General features: G+C 38.3%; 1 protein-coding gene across 1 annotated transcript; it reads left to right on the forward strand.

The window, feature by feature from the left end:
• The first annotated feature begins 1,235 nt into the window (after positions 1-1,235).
• Positions 1,236-21,573, forward strand: EIF2S3 (eukaryotic translation initiation factor 2 subunit gamma). The gene is made up of 12 exons (XM_058291722.2): positions 1,236-1,630; positions 2,192-2,255; positions 3,205-3,332; positions 3,426-3,547; positions 5,226-5,320; positions 6,618-6,776; positions 11,583-11,717; positions 13,209-13,303; positions 13,849-13,993; positions 17,936-18,105; positions 18,995-19,167; positions 21,147-21,573. Exons 1-12 carry the CDS (start codon positions 1,562-1,564, stop codon positions 21,208-21,210), a joined length of 1,419 nt encoding a protein of 472 aa, XP_058147705.1. The 5' UTR covers positions 1,236-1,561; the 3' UTR covers positions 21,211-21,573.
• The last annotated feature ends 5,012 nt before the right edge of the window (positions 21,574-26,585 follow it).

Consider the following 26,585-nt stretch of genomic DNA (forward strand, 5'->3'; position numbering starts at 1 on the left):
CATGCTTACAAAAAGAAATATGGAGAGAGTGAGAGAGAGGGTGAGAGTGAGAGCGAAACACTATGAATTACTGGCAAACCACCGCCAAAAACTAGAAGAGGCATGAAACAGATTCTTCCCTATGGCCCTACCTACGACTTGATTTCATACTTAGCTTCCAAAACTGTGAGACAAAATATTTCTGTTGTTTTAAGCCGCCCAGTTTATGGTACTTTGCTATGGCAGCCCTGGGAAACTAAGACAGCTGGTGCAACTATTTACAATGTAAGATAAATAGGAACTAAATCTCTCCACCCAAGTACAATATATTGTATGGTTTCCACCGTCACTTAACCAATGAATATACTTATCGAAGTATAACTTCCCACTTTAAGTAACCTGATGTACCTAAAATTTATGTGATATTTTAATCTCAAATACTCAGGGTGGGGTGTGGGGTATATGAGAATCTCTTATATTTTTTTAATGTAACATGTTTTTGTGATTTATATATCTTAAAAAAATTAAAAATAAATCTTTAAAAAAGGAGCACAGATAATCTAAATTCTTATTTATCTCTTTTTACATTTTTTTCTGGTTAGAAATGAAAACCTGTTTATGACAGAAGATTTGTAAAGTATAGAAATACATGGAGAAAAACAAAAATAATTCAACTTTAAAAAAACACGATAAAAAGCGTTAAGAAAGTCTCAAAAATCTTTTTAAAATCTAAAATTCTGATTTATTGGTAATCTTTCCACTAAAGAAGTGGATTTTCTTGGATCTGATTAAAAAACAAAAAAAAAAAACCAAAAAACCCGACTTGTAACTTCGGGCGCTCTTAGGACACCTAGCTCTTCCCTTAAGCTCTATCCATTTGGAATGCAGTCTAGCGCCACCACGGACAACCTCCCTGGCCCCGGAAATGTCTTTCTGGGAACGAGTTAGGATTTTGCTTTTGCCATCCGTGTGCCGCTGAGCCCTATCCCAAACTTCCGCGAGAGGGCGCCCTCCCCGCCGTCCCTCAGGGGACGCACAGCGCCGTAAGCACGGCTGGCTCAACACGCGGCCTCCTTCCGGCCAAATCCCGTCACAGGCGGATGCGAACTCCGAGCCGACCTCGCCTTATTAAATTATGGGAATCGGTAGAACAAGGTCATTTCCTCTTTTTTCTGTTCTCACACCCCAGATGAAATTCCCAGGTTCCGGGGAACTCTTTTGGCCCAACCCCCCGGAAGCGGAAATGGCTTCGCCCTAGCCAACGCGCGCGTCGTATTGCATCATCCGCTCTCAGGGAGTCTTTTCTGGGGCTGCCCGCAGCGTTGCCTGCAAAAATATCCAACAGGTCTGCGATTCATAGAGTCCGAAAATTTGCAGTGTGCTTCCTAGTAAGCCGGCCGGCACATAAGTGGGCCCGAGCGGAGAGAAGCCCAAGCAGTGAGTCCCGCTTTGCACTGGCCTCCCGCCTTCCCCAGACCTGGGCCCTCGTCTGCTTTCCCCGCCGCTGCTGCCCCGCCCTCCAGGAGGGGGCCTGCGTTAGACCAGGCGGGAGCCCGGGCGATTTCCTTCCTCTCTGGGCAAGATGGCGGGAGGTGAGGCTGGTGTTACTCTAGGGCAGCCGCACCTTTCTCGTCAGGATCTCGCTACCTTGGTGAGGTTTCGCTTGGGTGGGACGTGCAGCGGGTTCGGGAGTGGGGGGTAGCTGAGCTCCCGGGAGGCGTTGGGATGAGGCATGCTGCGCCGTCGGGAGCTTAGGAGGGGGCCCTGGAACCGGGAGCTCTGACCCATGCTTGCGCCGCCGCCTGTACCTCGGCCAGTCCGCGAGTTGGGCGTGGAGATGTGCTCTCGTGGGAACTCGAGCTCCCTGAATGATTCGGCCGGAAAGTCACTGTGTAGTATGTCATTAAGGCTTCGTCTGGAAAGGGAACCTCTACACTGTCCTTGGTGCTAATGTTTTCAACTTTGGGGACCTCGTGCTTCCAAATCTCCAGTAGTGATTGGAGGTGTTGTCTTCATTTTTTTAACCATGATAGAAAGACTCTTAACGTTTCCTAGCCGTCGGAAAAGGATTGCTTGTAAAGGGGAAAAGCGTTTTAGTAGTAAAAGAGCGCTGTACAGATAATGGCGAGTTATATTTGGCAAACGTGAAGTCAAAGGAAAAGGCCAGAATTGTTTTACGTGCGGTGGTTTAAAATAAAATGTTTCATTGCAGGATGTTACCAAATTGACGCCACTTTCGCACGAAGTTATCAGCAGACAAGCCACAATTAATATAGGTAAGAATAACTTGGAGTCCTGACTTGCTTGATCTCTAGTCAGTAATTTTAACCTCTCCCTTTGTGTGATTAACTGAATTATAAGAGAATTCAGGTATTCAAGATAAAGATATTGAGCCCTTGTGAGCAAAGCACCTGCTAGCTTTTTGGGGGAAACACAGAGAATGTTGTCCATTCCTAGCTTACAGGCTAGGTGAAAAGGAAAGATATAGGCCTATGAAAAGTTAAATAGTAAAGCAGTATTTAGTCATATGTAGCAGACGTTTAAGAAAGATGAAAATGTGACTGTAGTTGCTAAGAAGGTTATTGCGTGAGCAAACTTTATGAAAGTTTTGTTTGACATAATAAGCTGTTATTAAATAGAGTATGCCTTTTTCTTTAATTGGCACCTTTAGAGAAGTTATGTTGACTGAGTGTAAATTTTGAATATTTGAGAGCCTACAAACAGCATAGTAAAACTTAGTTAAACGTAAGATTCTACCATGAGGCCATTAAAAAGTTTATGGAATATGTTACCCTTGACAGCATTGTTGTAATTAAACTTGGGTTGGTTTATTTTCATGGATTTTTGTTGTGTCAGGGTTTGTCATGCCTATTTATCTCACTTTGAAAATGCTGGGGAGTTTCTTACTGTACAGGATTTGATTTTATACACTTTTTAGTAAGTGTTTAAATGAAGGCAGTGTTTTCTCTAATAACAGTACATGAATTATTTTAATGCTGACTATGGTTTTTGAACAAAGTTGTCAGTTACTTGGGAAATTCTGTCTTGTGTCAGATGAGTTTTTAGTAGGAAAGGATATACAGAAGGAAAAATTGAAGTCACTATTGGTTTTACATTGATATTTACAGTGAGTTTTGGCTTTGGGTTTACTACTTTACCACTAGTTGGAGAAATATTTGGTGTAATTAGATGCATATGAATTAATTTCGTATACTTTGTCTATAGGTACAATTGGTCATGTAGCTCATGGAAAATCTACAGTTGTAAAAGCTATTTCAGGAGTTCATACTGTCAGGTTCAAAAATGAATTAGAAAGAAATATTACTATCAAGCTTGGATATGCTAATGCTAAGGTGAGCTATTATACTGTGAACTAGAAGCCGTTTAACATTTGTTGAATATGCAGGTAACAAATCTAAACTTTTTTTTTAAATCAAAACTTTTAGATTTATAAACTTGATGACCCAAGTTGTCCTCGGCCAGAATGTTACAGATCCTGTGGAAGTAGTACACCTGATGAGTTTCCTACAGACATTCCGGGGACCAAAGGGAACTTCAAATTAGTCAGGTGACCTCTTTTGTGCTAAATTTTATTGTCTTGTTCTTTTTGAAATATTTGAGATATTAAACAGTGATTTGTGCCTAACTGCTGACTGGTTTTGTTATACATTTTATGTTTTTATTGCCTATAAAAAGTGATTTTGAGAAGTCAAGCATTTAAACCCAAGTTAAAATACTTTCGTACAAGTTCTCCAAAGAAAAGATATCACATTAGCAGGATGGAATGGCATGAGCTTTGAGGGATTCATTTTGCCAAGCTTCCTAAATTTCTTTTGCTTTAAACAGCATTGTTTCTTTTTCTTAGATGGAAGAGAAACAAAGTCATTCTTAAGGGAACAAAGCTTGTTACCCGCCTATTTTCCGAATATGATTGCTTGTCCTGGTTTTGCATCAGAGAATACTGACGTTTACTGAGTAATGTTTATGGGACTTGGGGATGCCTTGCAAGGAAATTTTAGATCAGGGGCGGGGTTGGGACTAGGGAGAGGTGAGTGAGATGCTTGCTTTGAGTGCAGAATTGAAGGGGGTACCAAAAACTGAGTAATCAAGATATGCTTTTTTAATACAGTGGTTTTTGGAAATTAATGCCAAAATAACCATAATTAACAGAATAAAGACAGGATCAATATTAGTGATTTTTTTTCTCTCTTCAGTATTACTGGTTTTTCTTCTTGTCTTGGCATGGCATTGTTACTGATCCCTGTCTTCGTGTAAAGTTTTGACATTTTATTCATCGTGGATTTTACGTGTTAATCCCTTCCCTCCCCCATGCCTCTCTTGTCTGTTTTGCTTGATGGTTTTTGCTTGTCTGCTAGTTGTCTGTTTCTTTTGGAGGCACTGGAAACCGAATCTGGGACCTCCCATGTGGGAGGTCTGAATTTAAGTACTTACCTTGATCACAGAGATTTTTTTTGGCATCCCCTTAAATATTGCACCAGATGTGAGTACTTCACTTGCCTCACCGTAGACCTGGCCCTTACCAGGAATCAGCAAATTTTTTCTGTAAAGGGCCAGAGAGTAAATATTTTTGGCTTTGCAGGCTGTAGGATCCCTGTTGGAACTACTCAGTTCTGCCCTTGTACCACTAAAGCAGATGTAGACGTTAGGTCAATGGAATGGGTGTAGCCTTAGGTCAGATTGACCTAAAAGCTATTGGTTGTTGACCCCTGTTTTACATCATGACATTGTGAGCATACAATTTTTAAAAAGAGTGATGATTCTGAATGAGTACTTCGGTTTTATTAAAATAGTGCTCTCCTCTCCACTTCAAATTGGCAATTCTAGTTTTTCAAGGTGCTTAAAGATACTTTTGGCAAATTAATTTTCAGATGACAATCCCCAATCTATTATTTCAGTTTTTAAGAGTTTATTAGGTTTTTAGCTTTCAAATGAATGGCATTCCCAATATGTATTCTTACCATATTCAGTTGGATTGGATTTGGGAGTTTCTGTCTTTTTAGGTAAGTTATTTCTACACATAGCTAATTTCACTTTCTTTGTAATGATCTACAGTGAATTTACTCTTAGCTTATAATCTTATTTCCAAGTTCTGAAAGCAACAAGTCGTATAACTACTTTACAGCAGTAAGAATTATTTCCTAAGTGATTTAACTTTAGGAAATTTATGACTTGCATGTTTAAGCATTGATTCATCTTAAGGCTAATTGTTATTTCTTAACTGTTAGACATGTTTCCTTTGTTGACTGTCCTGGCCACGATATTTTGATGGCTACTATGCTGAACGGTGCAGCAGTGATGGATGCAGCTCTTCTGTTGATAGGTAAACAATATCAGAATTGGTTTGGACAAATCATGGTGAAGTAAACCCAAGATGACATATTTAAAGGGAAACTAGGACTTTTGGGTCATATCCATTACCTCCTAAGGATGACATAAATGGGAACTAACAGGTGATCCAGGATGACATCCCTGCCTGCCAGCTTTCACAAAATATTAAAAAAGGTGGACCTGGGGCTTATGTGAGAATTTTTATGGTAGTGTGCAAAAAAAAGTAAACAGTAATTTTTCCTGCTAAAATCACATGAGGTGATTTATTATTTTAGTTTCAAACTTAACGTATAAAAGTATATATATATGTTTTTATGTACCTGAGCTGCCTACTGCAGCATTGAGTAATGGTTTTATTTAAATGCAAATCTCATTCATATGAAGTGTTGAGGTCTAGTCCTATGTAGCAGTTTTCAAGGCTAAGATTGTGCTTCCTTATGTGAGCTGTCAAGAGATTTAATTGCTATGGGGTATAATTTTCCAAAAGCATGCTGGTGGGTTTAGTACAGGACCTCTGATCATCACAGCTCAGGGAGGTTGATTGTGGAGTGCTAACCAAAATATGCCTATTTATTTATAATATACCATTGGTTACCTTCACAAGGTAGTGTTCTTCACCCCTTTGCTAAGGAGTAGCTTCTGATAGTTGTACTTCATAGACTATGTTAGGTGTCTTTATCTCTTAACTACTTTCTGCCTCTCAGGATCTTGGCTGGGCCAGAACATCTCTAAGGCTGGATAGAGCCAGAGGACTGTATCTGACATCTGAGTAAAAGCTAAGGGCAGACCCTGAGAAGCCAAACTTCCTGATTTTGAGCTTTTTGCTTAGGACCAGAAATGGGAGCCAAAAGAGCAGGAGGATCCAGTGAATGCAGGCTCAGAGGATGAAGCAGGGGCATAAGGTGGACGCTTGGCAATGATATCCAGGACTTTTGCTTTGAGTAGGGCTAGAACATCCAAAGGTCTCCTTTATTAGGTGCTACCTACTTCTTTTTATTGTGATGGGGTGTAAAATAGAATGTAAAATTTACCATTTTATTAACCATTTGAAGTGTACAATTCATTGGAATTAAATAACATTCACGATTTTATACAACTCTCACAACTGTCTAGTTCTAAGACATTACCATCACCTCAAAAGGAAACTCTGTACCCATTAAGCAATAATCCCCCATTTTCCCCTTTCCCCAGCCCTTGGCAACCACTAATCTGCTCTGTGTCTTGATGGATTTGCCTATTTTGGATATTTCCAGCTAATTCTTATGCCTCTTTTATTTTTCATCATCCAGCTGGTAATGAATCTTGTCCTCAACCTCAGACTTCTGAACACCTGGCTGCTATAGAAATCATGAAGCTGAAGCATATTTTGATTCTACAAAATAAAATTGATTTGGTAAAAGAAAGTCAGGCTAAAGAACAATATGAGCAGATCCTTGCATTTGTACAAGGTAAGACGCTGTAATACCACTTTGAGAATATTTAATCCAGATATGAGATGTTAGATTAATTTTTAATGTAAATTATATTAAACATAGTACAGCATAGTAAACTTAAGGGTCATAAGCCTTATGTCTTCAACTACTACTTGTTACCATCTGATATAAGTAGTAAAATCTTTCTTTTTTTTTTTAAAAAAAAGATTTATTTATTTCTCTCCCCACCCCTCCCACCCCCCAGTTGTCTGCTTCCTGTGTCCGTTTGCTGTGTGTTCTTCTGTGACCGCTTCTATCCTTATCAGCGGGAATCTGTCTTTCTTTTCATTGAGTCATCTTGTGTCAGCTCTCCGTGTGTGTGGCGCCATTCTTGGGGAGGCTGCACTTCGTTTCGCGCTGGGCGGCTCTCCTAATGGGGCGCATTCCTTGCACGTGGGACTCCCCTACGCGGTGGGGGACACCCCAGCATGGCAGGGCACTCCTTGCATACATCAGCACTGTGCATGGGCCAGCTCTACACGGGTCAAGGGGACCTGGGGTTTGAACCGCAGACCTCCCATATGGTAGGCAGACGCCCTATCCATTGGGCCAAGTCCGCTTCCTCTTTGTTTCTTAATTTGATGTACTAAAGTACATTTTTGCTGGCTTAAAATTGAAACTGAAGTTATATCATAGAAACTATCAATCAGGCTTTAAAAAAAAAATCCTCCCCAGTGAAAATAAAAATAAATAAAACAGCCTATTTAATGTAACATTTTTTGTGATCTATGTATCTTTTTAAAAAAAGACAATTTAATAAACAATAAAAATAAACAGAAGACAGCCTAGGAGGGAAGTGGATTTGGCTCAATGGATAGAGCGTCTGCCTACCACACGGGAGGTCCAGGGTTCAAACCCAGGGCCTCCTGACCGTGTGATAAGCTGGCCCATGCGCAGTGCTGATGCGCGCAAGGAGTGCCTTGTCACGCAGGGGTGTCTCCCGTGTAGGGGAGCCCCACACGCAAGGAGTGTGCCCCATAAGGAGAGCTGCGCAGTGTGAAAAAAGCACAGGCTGCCCAGGAGTAGTGCTGCACACATGGAGAGCTGACGCAGCAAGATGACTCAACGAAAAGAGACACAGGTTCCCCGTGCCGCTGACAAGAATACAAGCAGACACAGAACACACAGCGAATAGACACAGAGAGCAGGGAACGGGGGGGTGGGGGGCAGAAGGGGAGAGAAATAAATAAAAAAATTAAACTTAAAAACAAAAAAGCCTAGGGAAGCGGATGTGGTTCAAGCGATTGGGCTCCCTTCCACCATATGGGAGGTCCTGGGTTCATTTCCTGGGGCCTCCTAGTGAAGGTGGCTCGCGTGGCGAGCTGGTGCAACAAAAGAGACAGGAGAGACACAACAAACCAGGGAGCTGAGGTGGCTCAAGCGATTGCGTGCCTCTTTCCCACATCGGAGATCCTAGGATTGGTTCCCAGTGCCTCCTAAAGAGAAGACAAGAAAAGAAGGCTAGCAAGCACAGAGAGCACTCAGCAAATGGACACAGAGAGCAGACAGTGAGCACAGACAATAAGGGGGGAGGGAATAAATAAATAAAATAAGTATATTTGAAAAAAAAACAGGGAAGTGGACATGGCTCGACTGATAGAATGTCCGTCTACTATGTGGAGGGTCCAGGGTTCAGTCCCTAGGGCCTCCTGACCCATGTGGTAAGCTGGCCTATGCGCAGTGCTGCCACGCGCAAGGGTGCCCTGTGTAGGGGTGCCCCACGTGCAAGAAGTGCGCCACACAAGGAGACCTGCCCCGCATGTAAAAAGGGCAGCCACCCAGGAGTGGCACTGCACACATGGAGAGCTGACACAGCAAAATGATGGAACAAAAAAGAGATGCAGTTTCCCAGTGCCACCTGATAATGCAAGCGGACGCAGAAGAACACATAGTGAATGGACACAGAGAACATACAACGGGGGGAGAGAATAAATAAATAAGCAAACAAAACAGTTAACCTAGGGGGAAGGGGTGAAGTATATGGGAATCCCCTGTGTTTTTGATGTAACGCTTATGTAATCTAAAGCTTCTTTGAAATAATTTAAAAATTTTTAAAAAGCTAAACGTAAACGACCAAAAAGCAGTTAACCTGACACTAGTCTTACTGAGTAGCTATTTTAGAATTGTAACTGACAGTGATTGATTTAATCAACTTTTTTAATTTTAAAAACAATTTCTTAAAGTATATCATTCATCCATGAACATACGTCAACAATAAATGTATAGTAAAAGTTGTGAACAAAGATGCATAACATCATATAGGGATCCTACACAAATACCTTGCATTGTTGTCAGACATTTGTAACAAATTATGAAAGCATCACCGAAGTGTTACTAACTATAGTCCATATCTTTGTATTTGGTGTATTTTTACCCGAATCTACCCTATAATTTTTTTGTTCATAAATCATAATTTGTCTAAAGTGTACAATCAGTGGCATTTGGTATAATCACTGAGTTGTGCACTCATCATTTCAATCAATATTAGAGCATTTTCATTACACCAAAAAAAAAGCCGAAAAAACAAACCACTATCATATCCGTATGTTAGAGCTACTAATTATAAATCTTATGATGTGCTTTCACTATTTGTATTCATTTCCAAACATTTACAACAAACTTTTACCAATTCTGCACAGATTAAACCTCAGCTTTCCATTCTGTAATGATATTCTGTGGTGGTTTATATTCTAGCTATTAACTCCATGAGTTTGTTCATTATATTAATTTATAATAACAAAGTTATGCAATATTTGTCCTTTTGTGCTTGATTTGCTTCACTCAACAATGTCCTCCAGGTTCACCCATGTTGTCATATGCTTCACGACTTTGTTTCTTCTTATAGCTGAATAATATTCCATCGTGTGTATATACCACAGTTAGTTTATCCGTTCGTCAGTTAATGGACATTTGGGTTGTTTCCATCTTTTGGCAATTGTGAATAACGTCGCTATGAACATCAGTGTGCAGATAGCTATTCGTGTCACTGCTCTCAGTTCCTTTGAGTATATATCTAGTAGCGGTATTGCTGGGTCACATGCAGATCATTAACTCCTTTAGGAACCGCCAGACAGACTTTCACAGTGGCTGTACCATTCTGCATTCCCACCAACAGTGATGTGTTCCTAATTCTCTGCATCCTCTCCAACACTTGTAGTTTCTGTTTTGTTGATGGTCATTCTAGTAGGTATGAAATGATACCTCATTGTAGGTTGATTTGCATTTCCCTAATAGTGATGTTGAACATTTTTTCATGTGTTTTTTCACCATTTGTATTTTTTCTTTAGAAAAATATCTTTTTGGGTCTTTAGCCCAGTTTTTAATTGAATCATTTGTCTGTTTATTGAGTTGTAGAGCCTCTGTATATCATGGATATAATACCCTTGTTGGATGTGTGATTTCCATATATTGTCTCCATTGAGTAGGCTGCCTTTTTACTTTCTTCATGAAGTCCTTTGAGGTATAGAAGTGTTTAATTTTGAGGAGGTCTCATCTTTGAGGTATAGAAGTGTTTAATTTTGAGGAGGTCTCATTTATCTATTTTTTTGTTGCTCATACTTTGGGTAACTACAAGGTCTTGTAGATGTTTTCCTACATTTATCTTTTTTTTTTTTTTAAAGATACATAGATCACTCTACATTATCTTATAGATGTTTTATGGTCCTGATTTTCATGTTTGTTTGATCCGTTTTGAGTTGATTCTTATATAGAGAGTGAGGTAGGGGTCATTTTTTATTCTTTTGGTTATGGAGATTTATTTAATCTTCATAGTGTCCTTTTTTCTAACAGCATAGTGTTTTTCATTTCAGGGAAGGCATGATACATCTTATTGTTGACATTCAGTTTTTTCTTAGCCTTGGTTGTACGCCCCCTTCCCCCTTAATTAATTCACTATTTTTTTGGGGGTAAAAACCCTACATGATACCCACAACGGGGGCCTGGGTCCTTTGCACAGAGACTTTGGCCTGAGTCTTTTCAATATGGTTGGTAAATTCCTGATAGAGAGACTAGGTGAGCATGGTCTCTTTCCTGTAGGTCTTGGATATGCTGCCAAAGGTGGCCTTGGCAGAGTTGCCCAGGTTGGCCTTGGCGAAGTTGCTCCTGGCCAAGGAGTAGCAGTCATCAATACCAACCATTAACAGCAGCAGTGAGGGCACAAGAGCCAGGACAGTCAGTGCCTCTGGGGGTGGGCATGAGGAACACCAGCACAGAGCTACCATGTCCTTTCACCTTTCAAGGGACAGGCTTGTTGCTTAGCCTTGTTTTTCTTGTTAAAAAGATTGAATGTCTGTGAGTCCATTTCTCAAAGAATAAAGTCATTTTTCTAAAAATCTCATGTTTGGCCCAATTCTTTGGCCAGCCTATTTGACATATAATTAATAAGGAGCAAATATTCTACATGTCAGCAGTCTTTGATTAGTAAGGAGTCTGTAATTTTATCATGACATTTATTGGGAGGTGGATTACATCCTATTGAAAATCTTTTCAATTAGTAGAGTACTCTTTCCCAGGAGTGCTAGTATCTTATTCCTTTAAACAGTTTTACCATTTTACTATTAAATATGTCTATTAATACAATTTAATAATTTTTCCTTTAAAGGGAATAGTATACATTTTCAGGAGTAAAAGCAAGTTTAGAAACTGAATACTTTCCACCTGTTGCTGGTACTTGCATGGGATATACAGGCATTAATTGTAGTAATCTTAACATTGTTTTATGTGATATATAGAATAAGTTCTTCAAAACTGAAGGATTTGATCTTTCTGAATTTTGACTTGTAGGTACAGTAGCAGAAGGAGCTCCTATTATTCCAATTTCTGCTCAGCTGAAATACAATATTGAAGTTGTCTGTGAGTACATAGTAAAGAAAATTCCAGTGCCCCCAAGAGACTTTACTTCAGAACCCCGACTTATTGGTAAGTGATAGGATTTGCCACTTAATTTGTCTTTTCCACATTGGTGATCTGCCTTTAAGAGGTCCTCTTTGCATGGGGTGATAATAAATTACAGTCTCTGTAAAGAAATTTTGAATTTTAAAAATGGGGATGGATTTATGAAATCTGAGAGCAGTATTCCATTTTGAATTCAGTGGAGTTAAATTAAAATTTACATATAAATTGAAATGAATGAATGCTGAGATTGTAGTGGCAATGCTAGAATACATTACTAGATGAAAGTCGAGAGCCCTTACTACAGGAGGAACTGCTAACCTTTTTGTGCTAAGCATATAGTATGCTCTGTGATCATGATGGAGTAATATACTAGTCACTCTGAAATTAGAATGTTTTGGTCAGGTACAGGATGTTAGACCTTCCACACAGATGATTTCAGTGTACAGTAATGAAGATTTTCATGTCCCTTCCATCTTAATTTAAATTTGCAGTACTGATATTGGATAACTCAGTCATCTAATTTTGTGGCTACTACACAGGGATATAGGAGCCTTTTCAGAACAGACATTTGACCCCTATGGGCCTTCATCCAGGCTTCCTCTGTGGTTGTGGGAAATGTTCTCTTGAGTAATTGTGATGTACACCCTTTGTTAAGGATCATAGATCTAAGCACTTAAGTGTTGGTTAAGCTGTTTTGTATTTTTAGAACTAGATTTTTATTACAGAAGTCAAATTATAAGTATATAAAGAAGTCTACCGTCTCCCTGTCTCCCATTTCTAGCCTCTTAGCCCTGAAATAAGCAAAGTTGACAGTTGATATGTATAGTCCCTCACCTCTTTTTATGTTATCATATAAATATATACATGCATTTACTTTTTTATTACTTTGTTTTATTTTTATTTTTATTTTTGAGGTCCTGAGGGCCAGGGATTGAACCCAGGACCTCATATATGGGAAGCTGGCACTCAACCACTGAGCCACATCAGCCTCCCTAAGTTGGTTTTTTTTTTTTTCCATTTGTTTTTTTCAGTAGGCACTGGGAACTGAACCCGGGACCTCCCATGTAGGAGGTGGGCACTCATCCGCTTGAGCCACATCTGCTTCCTTAATATTTTTCTTTTCATAGGTGGGATCATACTTTGCATGCTACTTTAAAAAACAACTAGTTTTATTTGCTCTTAACAACATCTGAAGGTCATCCTTCCAGATCATTACATATTGTTTTAAGATTGTTTTTTAATATCTTCATAATACTCCATAGTATGGTTACACCATACCATGCCTCCTGTTAATGAACTTTCTTTCGGGTTATTTCCATTTTTTTCACTAAGGCTACAAGTATTGAATTAATAATTGATACTGGATTTTGTCACAAAGTCACCCTGTGGTATAAATCACATGGCTACTATTTTTGGAAAGTTAACTTGGAAAAAAAGTTAATTTTAAATTCAAGGTATGTTAAAGTTTCTTCTGAAGTTAAAGGATTACTTTTAATTTTTTCTGTTTTCTATTAGTTATTAGGTCCTTTGATGTCAACAAACCTGGCTGTGAAGTTGATGACCTTAAGGGCGGTGTAGCTGGTGGCAGTATTCTAAAAGGAGTATTAAAGGTAAACTGGGTTTGGGTTTGGGTTTTGGGTTTTGTTTTGGGTTTTTGGCCTTTGTCTTAATCAAGAAAAAGTATGGAAAATCCAAATTAAAAAACATATTTTTCATGGTGTCTGGGTCTTGATAGACATTTCTTTGTTTATTATTATGTTGTTTGATTGTCTGACTTCCACACTTTTAGGCTCCTTGTGAATATGGAGCACATTTTATGTGGTGATAGGCTTGTGTATTAGGTATTTACTAACAGATAAAGGGTTCTGGTTTTGTTTATTTTTTAATCGGTAGTATTTTTATTAGCATGATTGAATCTCTATTTTCATACGTCTTGTAATTATGATTCATGTAATGAACAAGTTTGAAAGAAATATGTAGCTGCATCTACATTATTCTCTAACTGTTACGGATGACTCTGGTTTTAAAGATCTCTTCCTAATAGTGATCTTTGAAATAGAGGAAGGATTGCCCTTTGAGTTTTGTGGTCTTCTTGATATGTAAAGGTAATTGTGTTGTCCCAAATATTTCTAATTGGTAATTTATATATTTACAGGTGGGCCAGGAGATAGAAGTCAGACCTGGTATTGTTTCCAAAGATAGTGAAGGAAAACTCATGTGTAAACCAATCTTTTCCAAAATTGTATCACTTTTTGCAGAACATAATGATCTTCAGTATGCTGCTCCAGGGGGTCTTATTGGTAAGCTCTTGTCTCTGAGCTTTTGTAATTTGTAGATATTTATGGTACTGTTTGTGGTAAGTGGATTGCCCAAGGAGATATGTTAATGGTAAATTTTTAATTAGGTAGTTTAATGATTGAGGTAGAAAAACATTCATACAACTAAGCTGTTGATTTTGTTATAGGATAATTTCATGTGTTTGTAAAACTGTTTTGACACATAAAGAAGAATATAGTTTCTTTCTATAGAGTAACTCCTTTTCAGCAATAACAATAAGTTTTATGACCTTACATTCAAAATAGCTAATAATTTCAAACTTATAGAGTAGTTGCAAAAATAATACAAACCCCATACAGAGAACTTCAACATAGTCACACCACTCCCAGATACCCAGATCCACCAATTTTAACATTTTGCCTCCTTTGCCATATCACTCTATCAGTCATCCATCTATTTATGTTTATCTTCTGAACATTTGAGAGCAGGTTATGCTTCATACTCTGAACATGTAATGCTTCCACATACATTTCCTATAAACGTGGCTATATTTATAGATAACCTGAAGAACCAGTTATCGGGGGGTGGGGAGTATATGGGAACCTCATGTTCTTTGAATGTAACATTTAAAAAAAAATAAAAAACAGTTATCAAGTTCAAAAAGTTTAGTGTTGATATAAAGCTTATAGTTTCTATTCCAGTTTTTTCTTCTGTCCCATTAACATCCTTTTGAGCCTTTTCTCCTCCATTCTTGGAGCCGATTCAGTATCATGTATTGCATTCGCTTGTCATTATCTATTTAGTTTTTTTTTAAGTTGTGTAAGCATATACACAACTTAAATCTTCTCAATTCAGTCCCTCCTAAGCATACCACTCAGTGGGATTAATCACATTCACAATGTTGCGGTGCCCTTACTACCTTCCATTTCTAGAAATTTCCTTTCAACCCAAACAGAAACACTACACTGATTTTACATTAACTCCCCATTGCCCCTGTCCTTCCCCCAACTCCTGGTAACCTGTACTCTACTTTTTGTCTATAAATTTTCATATCCTTTGGTATTTTCTTTGTGGTTACCGTGGGGCTTAAATTTAACATCCTAAATCTGTAACAGTCTTGTTTGCTTTGATACCAATTTAACTTCAATGATACACATTACACTATGTTCCTATAACCCTCCATCCCTCCACATTTATGTAGTTCTTGTCACAAATTACATGTTTATACATTATGAGTTCGAAACCACTACTTTATGATTGCATTTTGTGCATTTGCCTTTTAAATCCATTAAGAAGTGAAAAGGAATTAGAAACCAAAAATATAATAATATTGGCATTTATATATACTCTGTCATCATGTCATTGATGGTGTCCCATGGGTGCTCAGGCTCTGTTCATTTTCTTGGTTCTTTAGTCTTCTCAGACTGAATGATTTCAATTGTGCTGCCTTCAAGTTGTCTTATTCTTTCTTCTGTTAGCTCCAAATCTGCTGTGTTGAACTCCTCTAGGAAATTTTAAATTTCTGTTACTGTGGTTTTTACTGTGGTTTTCAGCTCTGTTTGGTTCCTTTTCATACTTTCCATCTCTCTCTTGATATTCTCTTGGTGTTCATCTACCGTTTTCCTGATTCTCTTCAGTTCTTTGTCCATATTTTCCTTTAGCTCTTTGAGGTATTTAGAACCATTTTTTAAAAAGTCTTTGTTTGGAATGTCCCAGGTCTGATTCTCCTCACCTGATAGTTTCTAATGTTTTAATCTTCTCCTTCACCTGGGCCATCACTTCCTGTTACTTTTTATGTTTTGTAGTCTTTTGCTGATACCTGGACATTTTGATGTTTTACTGTGTTATTGCTGGAGTTTATACTCTGAGGCGTCTGTTCCTTGTGCTTGTACCCAGCTAGGCTTATGTAAGAACTTTCCTTGAATACTAGGAGCTAACAAAAGAAAGAAAGTACCTTTCCCAGTCTCTGCAGATTCACCTGAGCAGGCGCTCTCTTTTAGAACTTACCTGTACAAAGAGTTTAGAGAATAGCTCCATACCAAAGCCTGGAGTCTCCCTGATCCTTTCTGCGCATGCACCTTTTCTTAGTCGTGCATGTGTGGCCTTAGGAATTTCCCTTTTTACCAATAGGAATATCACCTCTACCCTAGGAAACAATTTCCTCTTGGTCCAGGCACTGTACTGCAAGTCCTACAGCCTTGATGCAGGCAGCATGACTTGACTGCTCTAGCATTTGGCAGGAGAACTCTCTGAGCTGCCTTCTACACACAGGGCAATTTCTGGGACAGTTAGTCCCTCAGGCCACCACCAGATTGGGTCAGACTTACTTGTTCTTAGTATGTGCACAGGGATTACTCTGTTCCTGCTGGAACTGGGACCAACGATCCACTCTGGGAATTTGGGCCGGCTGCATGCCTAGCTGCTTACAGGTGGGGAAGGGGCCAGTAGGGCGCTAAGAGATCCTTCCACTTTTAAGAAGCTTGTTTCTGGGAAGTGGACGTGGCTCAAGTGATAAGGCCTCCGCCTACCATACAGGAGTACCTGGGTTTGATCCCTGGGGCCTCCTGGTGAAAAAGAAGAAGAGATAGTGTGCCTGTGCGGCAAGCAAGTGCCCGCATGGTGAGTGCTTGTGCAGTGAGCCAGTGCCCGTGCAAGTGAGTTACGCAGCAAGATGATGACACAAAAAAGAGACGAAGGGGAGAGTCAAGGTGAAGCACATCAGAGACCAGGAACTGAGGTGGCACAACTGACGGAACCTCTCTCCACATCAGCGGTCCCCAGGATTGAATCCTAGATGAGAAAAAATGAGAGGACCAAAAAGAGAAGTAGATAACAGAAGATCACACAGCGAATGGATACAAACAGCAAAAATAACAGGGCCGGGGTGGGGGGGGGGGAGAAGGAGAGGGAGGGGGAAATAAAATATGTAAATAAATAAATCTTTAAAAAAAGTAAAACATGTTTCTTGATTCCATGCTTGCCCTGTTACTGTAGTCCTTCAACTGTTTCTGGAGCTTTGAGAAAGATGCTTCTGCAAGTCCTTTCAGGTTTTTCACAGCTTCTGTGGGAGATGGGGGGAACCCTGAAGCTTTCCACTTTATCTTGATCTCTTACATTTAATCCACACACTTTTGGGGGTAGAAAGCAGTTGATTTTTATGTATACTTTTGCAATTGGAAAGTTACCTACAAATGTAGCTGAATCATGCCACACTATTTGCTGGCATGGGAATAAAAGATGATAACTTGGTGGAAATTGCAGGCGTAATTTATGGATTTTCTAGTCCCTTACAACTTTGTGCATTGCCACATATCCAGGGAAAGGCAAGATTCAGTGAGAATTAGTCCAAGGTGCTGTTGGGCCTTAGAGTAAAGAAAATATTTGGTGAAGAAGGAATATTTGGTGAAGAAGGGTCACTGATTTTTTGACTATATAACTCATCTTTCTATCCTAATAATTGAAGAGGTTATTGTCTATGATTTTGTCTGATTATTTTTTTATTTTTTGTAAACTGGGATTTTTAAAAATTTAATTTATGGAAATTTTCAAACATAAAAGTAAAGAGAATAGTGTAATAACAGCCCCCATGTAGCTACCACCCAGCTTCAGCTTCAACAGTTATTATTTTACCAATCTTGATTTATCTATATATCTTGCTTTCCTTACTCCCTCAAAGACACATACCTAAAATACTTTGAAGGGGATTCCAAGATTCACATGAAACCTTTTTTAAGGTAGTTTTTTTATTAGCATTCTAGGGGGAAAATGGAGACAGATTCTGCAAGTTTCTTCAGATGAAATAGGTGTTTTTGTCACACCAGTATAGCTGGTACATGAGTAGGAAAATAAAAGTTGTGTTAAAATGCACAGATATATGCTGTACTTAAGTTTTGGGGTAAGCATTTAACTCTATAGGTATTATAAGAAAGAAGATGTTGAACTATGTACATCTTATTTTACATTAGGAGTTGGAACAAAAATTGATCCTACTTTGTGCCGGGCTGATAGAATGGTGGGACAGGTGCTTGGGGCAGTTGGAGCACTACCTGAGATCTTCACAGAATTGGAAATTTCCTATTTTCTACTTAGACGGCTTCTAGGTGTCCGCACTGAAGGAGATAAGAAAGCAGCAAAGGTAAATGCTTTTTGTGATTCTTGTTTTCATAAAAAAGGGATAAAGAGTGATGTTACAACCACTTTTGAATTTTGTTTATGGTTAATATGAGATTAAGACAACAGAATTACAGAGTTATAAAAGTCACGAGAAATACATGCAGCACGAAGTGCCATAATAAACTAAAAATAAATCTGTGTGATGGCCACCCTCAAATAAAATTCTGTTCTCCAGTTTTTCTTCAGGTGTTAATACTGTTTGACTTGGTGCATCAGGGGAAGGTTATTTTTATGAGAAAGCTATAAAACATTTTGGGTGTGAGCCACATGCTTATAAAACTAATAAATTTGTCATGTTTGTCAGAATTCTTTTAATGAAGGCTTTTTTTTCATGTGGCTTTTAATAAAAACATGAAGCTGTTGAAAACAATCATCTGAATTTGTGAATTAAGTGGGGAAAAAACAGCAATAGTGGGAATAATAGATAATGATTAACTTAGTTCTCACAACAACTGTATGTGCTAGGTGTTACCCAATTTTAGAGTCTCAAAGAGTTTCTATAACCAGTTTAGGGTACAGGAGTGGAATTGGAGCTCCAGAACACATATCGTTAACTCATATTTAACTGTTCTTGTGTCGTGTCCTTCCCACCCCCATAGGAATTTAAGAACTTCTATATGCCAGTTCCTAGTTTATTTTAAAGGTAGCTCTTGTATAAATTCAGTGAGTGCTAAATAAACCTTCTGTTTTCCACCTTTATATATAGTTCAGATCCCATTACAGTGAATTCTGTAGAATTTTTTCTCTTTTATGGTTCACTTATTTCCAAAAATAATTGATAATTTCCTACTCATTTTTGGAAAGCATGTGCTTGATTTTGGTGTTTATTTTTCTCCAATTTATTTCCCTAGGTGCAAAAACTGTCTAAGAATGAAGTGCTCATGGTGAACATAGGATCTCTGTCAACCGGAGGAAGAGTTAGTGCAGTCAAGGCTGATTTGGGCAAAATTGTTTTGACTAATCCTGTGTGCACAGAAGTGGGAGAAAAAATAGCCCTTAGCCGAAGAGTTGAGAAACACTGGCGGTGAGTTTATTTATTAGCTTTAGCCTCTTTGTAATGAAAAAGAATACAATATTTCCTTGTGGGGCTTAGTTCTTGATGCACACTTGAATACACTTTTCCTTAAGTGCAACCATTCTTGTGGCTTTAATCCTGAACTGCTTTTTTGTATGATTTTGAAATCTTTATTTCTAGCCCTGATTTGTATTGGCCTTTATCTCAGACACAACCATGTAAACACTAGTGAATTTAGGTTCAATATTTCAGCTTTTTTATTTAAAAAATTTGTATTTTGAAATAATTTGAAATTTAGCAGGAAAACGTCAAGAATTGTACAGGGAACTTCTCTATATCCTTTATCCAATTCTTTATATATATCTAATATTTTTTCTGAACAGTTTGTGGATTAGATTGCATATATCATGCCCTTGACCTCTTAATACTGAAGTGTATTTCCTAAAAACAGATATTCTCTTATAACCACTTCAAGAAATTTAACATTGATAAAATACTAAAATTTTTATAGTCCATATCCAATTTTATTGCTTGTCTCAATATGGCATTATTCTCCCACCAGTCTAGGATCATACATTGTATTTAGTGTTCATGTCTCTGTGATCTCTAATATGGAACTTTCTTAGCCTTTCTTTATTGTTGACCATTTTAAAGAATACAAGCTAGTTACTTTATAGAATATCCCTCAATTTGGGTTCATCTATGTTTCCTAAAATTAGATTCAGGTTATATACATTCTTTGGTTTTTATATCTAGAGGCAAATGGTATTTGATTGCTTCATATTGGTGAGAGGTTCAGTTTGATCATACAGTATATGTATACAGGTCATATATGTCTGCCCACCAATATTTTAAGGGGATTCTTATCCAAATGAAATTTCAGATTTTGCTTGAAAATTGTCAAATATGTTAAAATTCTTAAAGGAAATAAGGGGACATCTGAATGATTCTCATGTTTTTTAGAATTGTGGGTGTGTTTTTTTGTTTTTTTTTTTAAGATTTATTTTTATTTATTTAATTCCCCTCCCCTCCCCTGGTTGTCTGTTTTCTGTGTCTTTGCTGCGTCTTGTTTTTCTTTGTCTGCTTCTGTTGTTGTCAGCGGCACAGGAAGTGTGGGCGGCGCCATTCCTTGGCAGGCTGCACTTTCTTTCGCACTGGGCGTCTCTCCTTACGGGTGCACTCCTTGCGCGTGGGGCTTCCCTACGCGGGGGACACCCCTGCTTGGCAGGGCACTCCCTGCGCGCATCAGCACTGCGCATGGGCCAGCTCCACACGGGTCAAGGAGGCCCGGGGTTTGAACCGCGGACCTCCCATGTGGTAGACAGACGCCCTAACCACTGGGCCAAAGTCCGTTTCCCTGTGTGTGTGTTTTTAAATCCATGTTTAGGTGGAGTTTGTTTTAAAAGCTACAGTTGAGGTAGCAATTGTTGTACATTAAGTACAACAGACATTGAAAGAGAGCAGAGCTCCATCTTCTACTGAGAATAATTTGCGTATAGACTGTATGTTCCACTAGTTCTCTTATTTTCTTTACTAGCTAAGTGCTATGAAAGGTAGGAAAATGTTTTTCCATTGGGCCAAGTCCACTTCCCAAGGAAAGTGTTTTTCAAGGAGAAATGGGTAAAAGATGAGATTTTTTAAAGAAATTAGACCGAGGTGGTTTGTGTATCAGCATGGTTCCTTAGGTGGGCCTTAAGAACTCTTTTTTGGTGGTTCTGAAGAGGTAGGTATATTTTATTAGAGTAAAGATGAGCGTATTTATAGTAGCAACATTTTGCTGGCTTTTCCTGTCATTCATGCTGACCAGAGCACATCTGTAGATTCTAGGTATCTCAGTACATAGTGTGGGCTTTCTTTATGGAGGAGCTATGTTATGGGAACAACTTTGAATTTAGAAGAGAGGCGAGTAAAACTAGTTATGTCATATGATTATGTGGAAATAATAATAAAATGGATATGAAATTCATGATTTATTTTTCATTTTACAGTTTAATTGGTTGGGGCCAGATAAGAAGAGGAGTGACAATCAAGCCAACAGTAGATGATGACTGAAGAATCCCAGTTAAATACATTTGGATCAAGTCAGAATTTCTCTTAACAGCCTTGGGGTATATTTTCAAAGCAATACTGGGGAATTAATTTCATAGCTCATTACCTCAGTAGTAGCTGTAAGGTTATTCTCATTATTTAGTGATGAAAATTTAACCTCTAGTACTCAAATAGGGTCTACACAAAAGTAAAAATTGGCCTATTGTTGGATTTAATCATTTTAGCATTTTAGCAGAAATTAATCATTCCCAAATAATGCCTAATTTAAACATCAATGCAGGTTTGAAATAAAACTGTTTGCTACAGTCAGCTTTTGCTGTAGCATACATTCCATTGAACCTGTTCCAAATAAACTTTTTCTTCTTAGTTTTTCATGATTCATTTTTTGACTAGTTCCAGGCTTAAAGGATTGTTGCATCAGTAAAAACTTGGACACAGATTCTCCTTGAAGACCAGCTCCTTTTCTGCCCCATTTCTTCTTTTTTCATGTTGCTTTATCTTTGAGATTTAAAGTAAAAAGGAATTAATAGGCTTAAATTATACTTTAGTGCATGAGTGCTTGTTTATATAAGAAAGGACCTTTCTTTCCTGTTACTCTGGTCTTGGACTAGAATACAGGAAACTAGAGTCATTTCTACTCCCTTTCCCTGCGCTGCTGTGTGATTTGGCATTGGTTACTCTAAAACACGACAGTCTTCCCTTATTGCAAGTACTGTTAGACCAAATAATTCTAGATGAGTAACAAAGCTTTCTAGGCCTTATTTTATGTTTTTTCTTAACTGTTTAACTGATACAGTTATATCATACGATCTAATGTTAGTAATCTTTGGACCTTTAAAGAGGTACAACATGTTAGAAGGCAAAGGGTCAACCCGTTCATTTTAAACTTGTTCTCTATGTTCTTTCATTTTTCCTGTGCTGGATTTTTTTATTTTCAATTATTATTCTTTGTTCAATAAGAGATTCTCTTAGGGCAGTGGTTCCCAACTCTAGCTGATATTAAAATTGCTGGGGATGCTTTAAAAAAAAATAGACGCCCCGCACAGATTCTGACTTACTTGACGTGAGGTAGAGCCTCAGGCATTGATATTCTTAAAAATTCCCCATGGTTAAGAAACAAGTTTAGAGTTGAGAAGTAGGTATACTGAAAAACAGAATCTTGATGAGTTTTGGTAGTCTGACAATACTTTTGCTTTTCTTAAATTTGCATTTAAGAAGAGTTTTGATGCCACAGTCATGATATTCTTTTGGGCATTAAAACTGCCTTGTAGGAATTGAGAAGCTATGGCTGTGTCCTTATTAAGTTTATCACAAGGCATTGAATCTGCCTTGGAATTTAGAAGCTATGGCTATGTGTTGTTATTTAAGGAAGCATATTAATGTTACATACTTGGTTGACTTTGAAGGGTTGTGTTTTATGGCATGAGGAGTACATTTAAATAAAGCAAGGTTCTAATCTAAACATTAATTTTATGTCTACTTCCCCATGTGTTTTGTAAACATCTCTACCAGAAATTCAGGAATAATAGTAGTTGACTAATTTATTGTGACTAATCTCATATCAGCTGAAACCAGAAGCCTATTGTAATAATTTTCATACATCCACATGGATTTCAACATGTTATTTGCAGAGCACTATGCTAGTGTTGTGGGTATACACAGATGTGAAAACAGTGGACCTTATTTGTGCAGAACTTGAAATCTGCAGTGATTCTCAACAAAAGACATACTTGGTTGATAATCACTGCCTGTAACAGGTTGTTACTGATGAGAGACTATTGCATATATAAATCTCGTTGGTTCTAAAGTCAGGACATTTTCAGAATATGACCAAACTGCACCTCCACTGCTGCCACCCTGGTCAAAGCCACCAAAGGACTTTTACCCGGAATAGCCTTCTAACTTCCCTTTTCCCCCCCTGCCCTATTGCAGACTTTTCCCAACATAGTAGCCAGAGTTAGCCTTTTGAAATACAGATCACATTATGTCACTCCACTGCTAAAAACATTTCAGTGGCTCCCCTTTTACTTAAAAAGCTCAAGTTCTTACAGTGGTCCAAAGACCCTACATGATCTCATCTCACTTAAAAAAAAATAGCTGTTTATGAACACTGAAAAGAAATCAGAAAAAAATTAATTTGCAATCAAGAGCAAAATAGATGAAACCTTTTTATTTTATTTTTTGATGAAATCTTTTAAACATTTATAAAATAGTAGAACAGATCAACCTCTGGCAAGTCTAAGTTTAAAAAGGCGACATTAAGGGAAGTAGACATGGCTCAACTGATAGAGCATCCGTGTACTATATAGAGGGTCCAGGGTTCAATCCCCAGGGCCTCCTGAACCATGTGGTAAGCTGGCCCACACGCAGTGGTGCAACACGCAAGGAGTGCCCTGCCACACGGGCTCCCCCGTGTAGGGGTGCCCCACGCTCAAGGAGTGCACCCCTCAAGGAGAACCACCCCATGTGAAAAAAGCACAGCCAGCCCAGGAGTGGCACTGCACTCACGGAGAGCTGATGCAGCAAGATGACGCAACAAACAAGAGATGCAGTTTCCCAGTGCTGCTGGAAAATGCAAGCGGATGCAGAACACCAGGGAATGGACAGAGAGCAGACGGGGGGGGGGGGGGGAAGGGGAGAGAAAGAAAAAAAAATCTTAAAAAAAGACATTAAGAAACTGGGCTGAGGAAGGGGCTGTAATAAGGATGGTGAAGTATTGTAAGAGAATGCTATTATCTACTGCTTATGATAATAAATTGTAATGTTAAGTCTCACATAAATGGAGGATATAAAGACAGTCTAATTGTGACATCATTCAAATGAATTCCATGATCTAGGAAGCTCTCCTCCTATTTCACATACATAATCTCTAAATCTGATGTGAGTGTTTTGCTTTTTGAATTTTTTTTGGCAGAGGGAAAAAATAACTTTTCTGAAGAGTGTGCAAGTAACTGTACTCTTTGTAAAACTTGCGAAATCCCAGATCTAGAAAAACTTGATAGGGTGAAGATTCCAGTGAAATGGATGCTTTTCTGGAAATAGAGGAAGTTTTTAAAAAATTATAAAAATGAAGCCTATACTCTTTAAACAATTGATAAGAAACTTGGAATGGTTATTCAAAAATTGCTCTGAAAAGTCTCCACAGACACATGTTCTGCCAACGTTTTAAGCAATAGATAATTCCTATGCTATTTGAACTATTCTAGAACATAGAAAAAGACAGTGGAGTGATGTCACGATAATGGCATAAGACATCCCTGGAAGTTTCCTCTCAGAAACAACTAATAATAGTTCAGATTCCACTGCTTGGAACTCTGGAGGAAGACAGACTGGAGAAAGATCACAAATCCTAAATTGCATGGAAAAAAGAGATCGACTTTGGTGTGCAAGTATGGATCTCACCCTTTCAACTGGCTTAAAGTACGCTGGCCTCAGTGCCACTCACAGCGGCAAATTAGAACTCCACACACCTTCAGGCACAGGGACCCAAGCAGTTGGCGAGCAGGTGGATACAAAAGCATCCCCAGGAAAGACGTGTGGAACTGTTGGCAAGTGGGTGTACACAGCCAACCACTGTAATTGTTGAAGCACCTAAATGAAAAAATGGGCAATTTTGAATACTGACCCTTTCAGGCTGCCTGGGGCAGGAAACTGACATGGAAGTTACTGGAGGCCTAAAATCCTCATGGAAAAAAAGGGAAAACAGCTTGCTGTAAGGCAGGGCAGACCCAAGGATTGAAAATTGTAATGATAAAAAGGGACATTGAGTATGGGAAAGCAATTAGGCAAATCATAACCGCCATTAGGCAAGTCTGCACAGAAACAACAGCGCAGGACCACTGGAGAAAGAACAGAGGAAATCTCCCCTGGAGGTGAAACAATTGCAAATAAAAGGGCAATCTTAAAAGTTATACTGCGTGTGCAAAGTAAGAAATAGTTGGAGAAGACCTGAGAGTATCTGAACAGTTAATCATGGGCTGCTTTAAAGGTGCAGTATAAACTGGACCAAGTGCTGAAGCCTTAACACAGCCAATCTACAGTAAAACCCTAGGAAAGAGTAAGAAACTGACTTTCAGAGTTAGCACATCAAAGTGATCACGTGCCCAGACATGAGCAAAAAATCACATCATACTGAAACGGAAAGATATGGCTCAAACGGGAACAAATTAAAGTGTCAGAGGAAACAGACTGGAAAAGCTATTCAGGTTCACACAAATCTATATAAAGGAAAGTTTGGAGATAAACTGTGGATACAGCTAAAGGATAGTAACAAGATAATGTGAAAAAAAAGTTGAATTAGAAAGTTTAAAAAGAAGCCTAACATGGGGATGAAAAACAATGGATATTACAAGTACACTAGAGCAGGTCTCTTGTTAATGATCTCTTTAAGTTTCTGTTAAATCCTCCCTCATTTTTTAACTTTACTTTTTAAAATAAAATTTTATTGAAATATTCATACATGAACATAATAAATGTATAGTAAAATTTGTGAATTTACAAAATAAATGTGTATCTTCATCAAGGCTCCCAAACATCTCATTTTTACAGGACCTTGCATTTGTTACAAACTATGAAAGCATCATCAAGATGTTAATACTAACTATAGCCCCTAACTTACATTTGGTGTGTTCTCCCCCCAACCCACCTGATTAACACTGTATTAGTAGTATATATTTGTTATAGTTCATGAGAGAATGTTCTCATATTTGTTTTTAACCACAGTTCATCTTCCACCACTGGATTCCCTGTGCTATACAGTTCCATCCTTTGTACAGTCGTTCAAAGTGTGTATTTAATGACACTCATTTTCATCAGAGTTGTGTTGTCATCACCTCAATTTTAGAACATTTTTATTACTCCAAAAGGAAATACCCTATTGTCCCTCAGTATTGAAATCTTGCCATTGCTGCAAAATATTACTGTTAGCTATCATCCAATTAGTTGTAATTTTCCTGTGTATCACCATATCCTTAGCACTTTGTAAAAGAAGTGCATTCTTTTTTTTAAAAAAGATACTTAGATTACATAAATGTTACATAAAAGATATAGGGAATTCCCATATGCCCCACTTCCTACATCATTCGTATATTTATACTATTAATCGCAATCTTTATCTACCACCGAAATAACTGTTACATATTCCCTAGATTATTATCTAGATTCCTTTCAATTGACATTCATGTCCACAGACTACCCCTTTCAACCACAATCACATTTATAAATTAGCAGTGTTACTCTCATTATATACTCTCAACTCTTCATTTCCACACTTTTACAATTAACTTTATCAATAATGCTACATACATTAGGCATCAGCTCCCATTCTCAACCCACATTGCGTTCTAGTTTCCTATACTCTAGAAAATTTGCCTCTCTGA

This window comes from Dasypus novemcinctus, chromosome X (assembly GCF_030445035.2).
Source record: "Dasypus novemcinctus isolate mDasNov1 chromosome X, mDasNov1.1.hap2, whole genome shotgun sequence".
NCBI lineage: Eukaryota > Metazoa > Chordata > Mammalia > Cingulata > Dasypodidae > Dasypus > Dasypus novemcinctus.

Coding starts and splice junctions, on each gene's coding strand:
- EIF2S3 (XM_058291722.2), top strand. CDS start 1,562: ATGGCGGGAGGTGAGGCTGGTGTTACTCTAGGGCAGCCGCACCTTTCT. Junction 1,631..2,191: donor GTCAGGATCTCGCTACCTTG/GTGAGGTTTCGC, acceptor GTTTCATTGCAG/GATGTTACCAAATTGACGCC. Junction 3,548..5,225: donor GGGAACTTCAAATTAGTCAG/GTGACCTCTTTT, acceptor CTTAACTGTTAG/ACATGTTTCCTTTGTTGACT.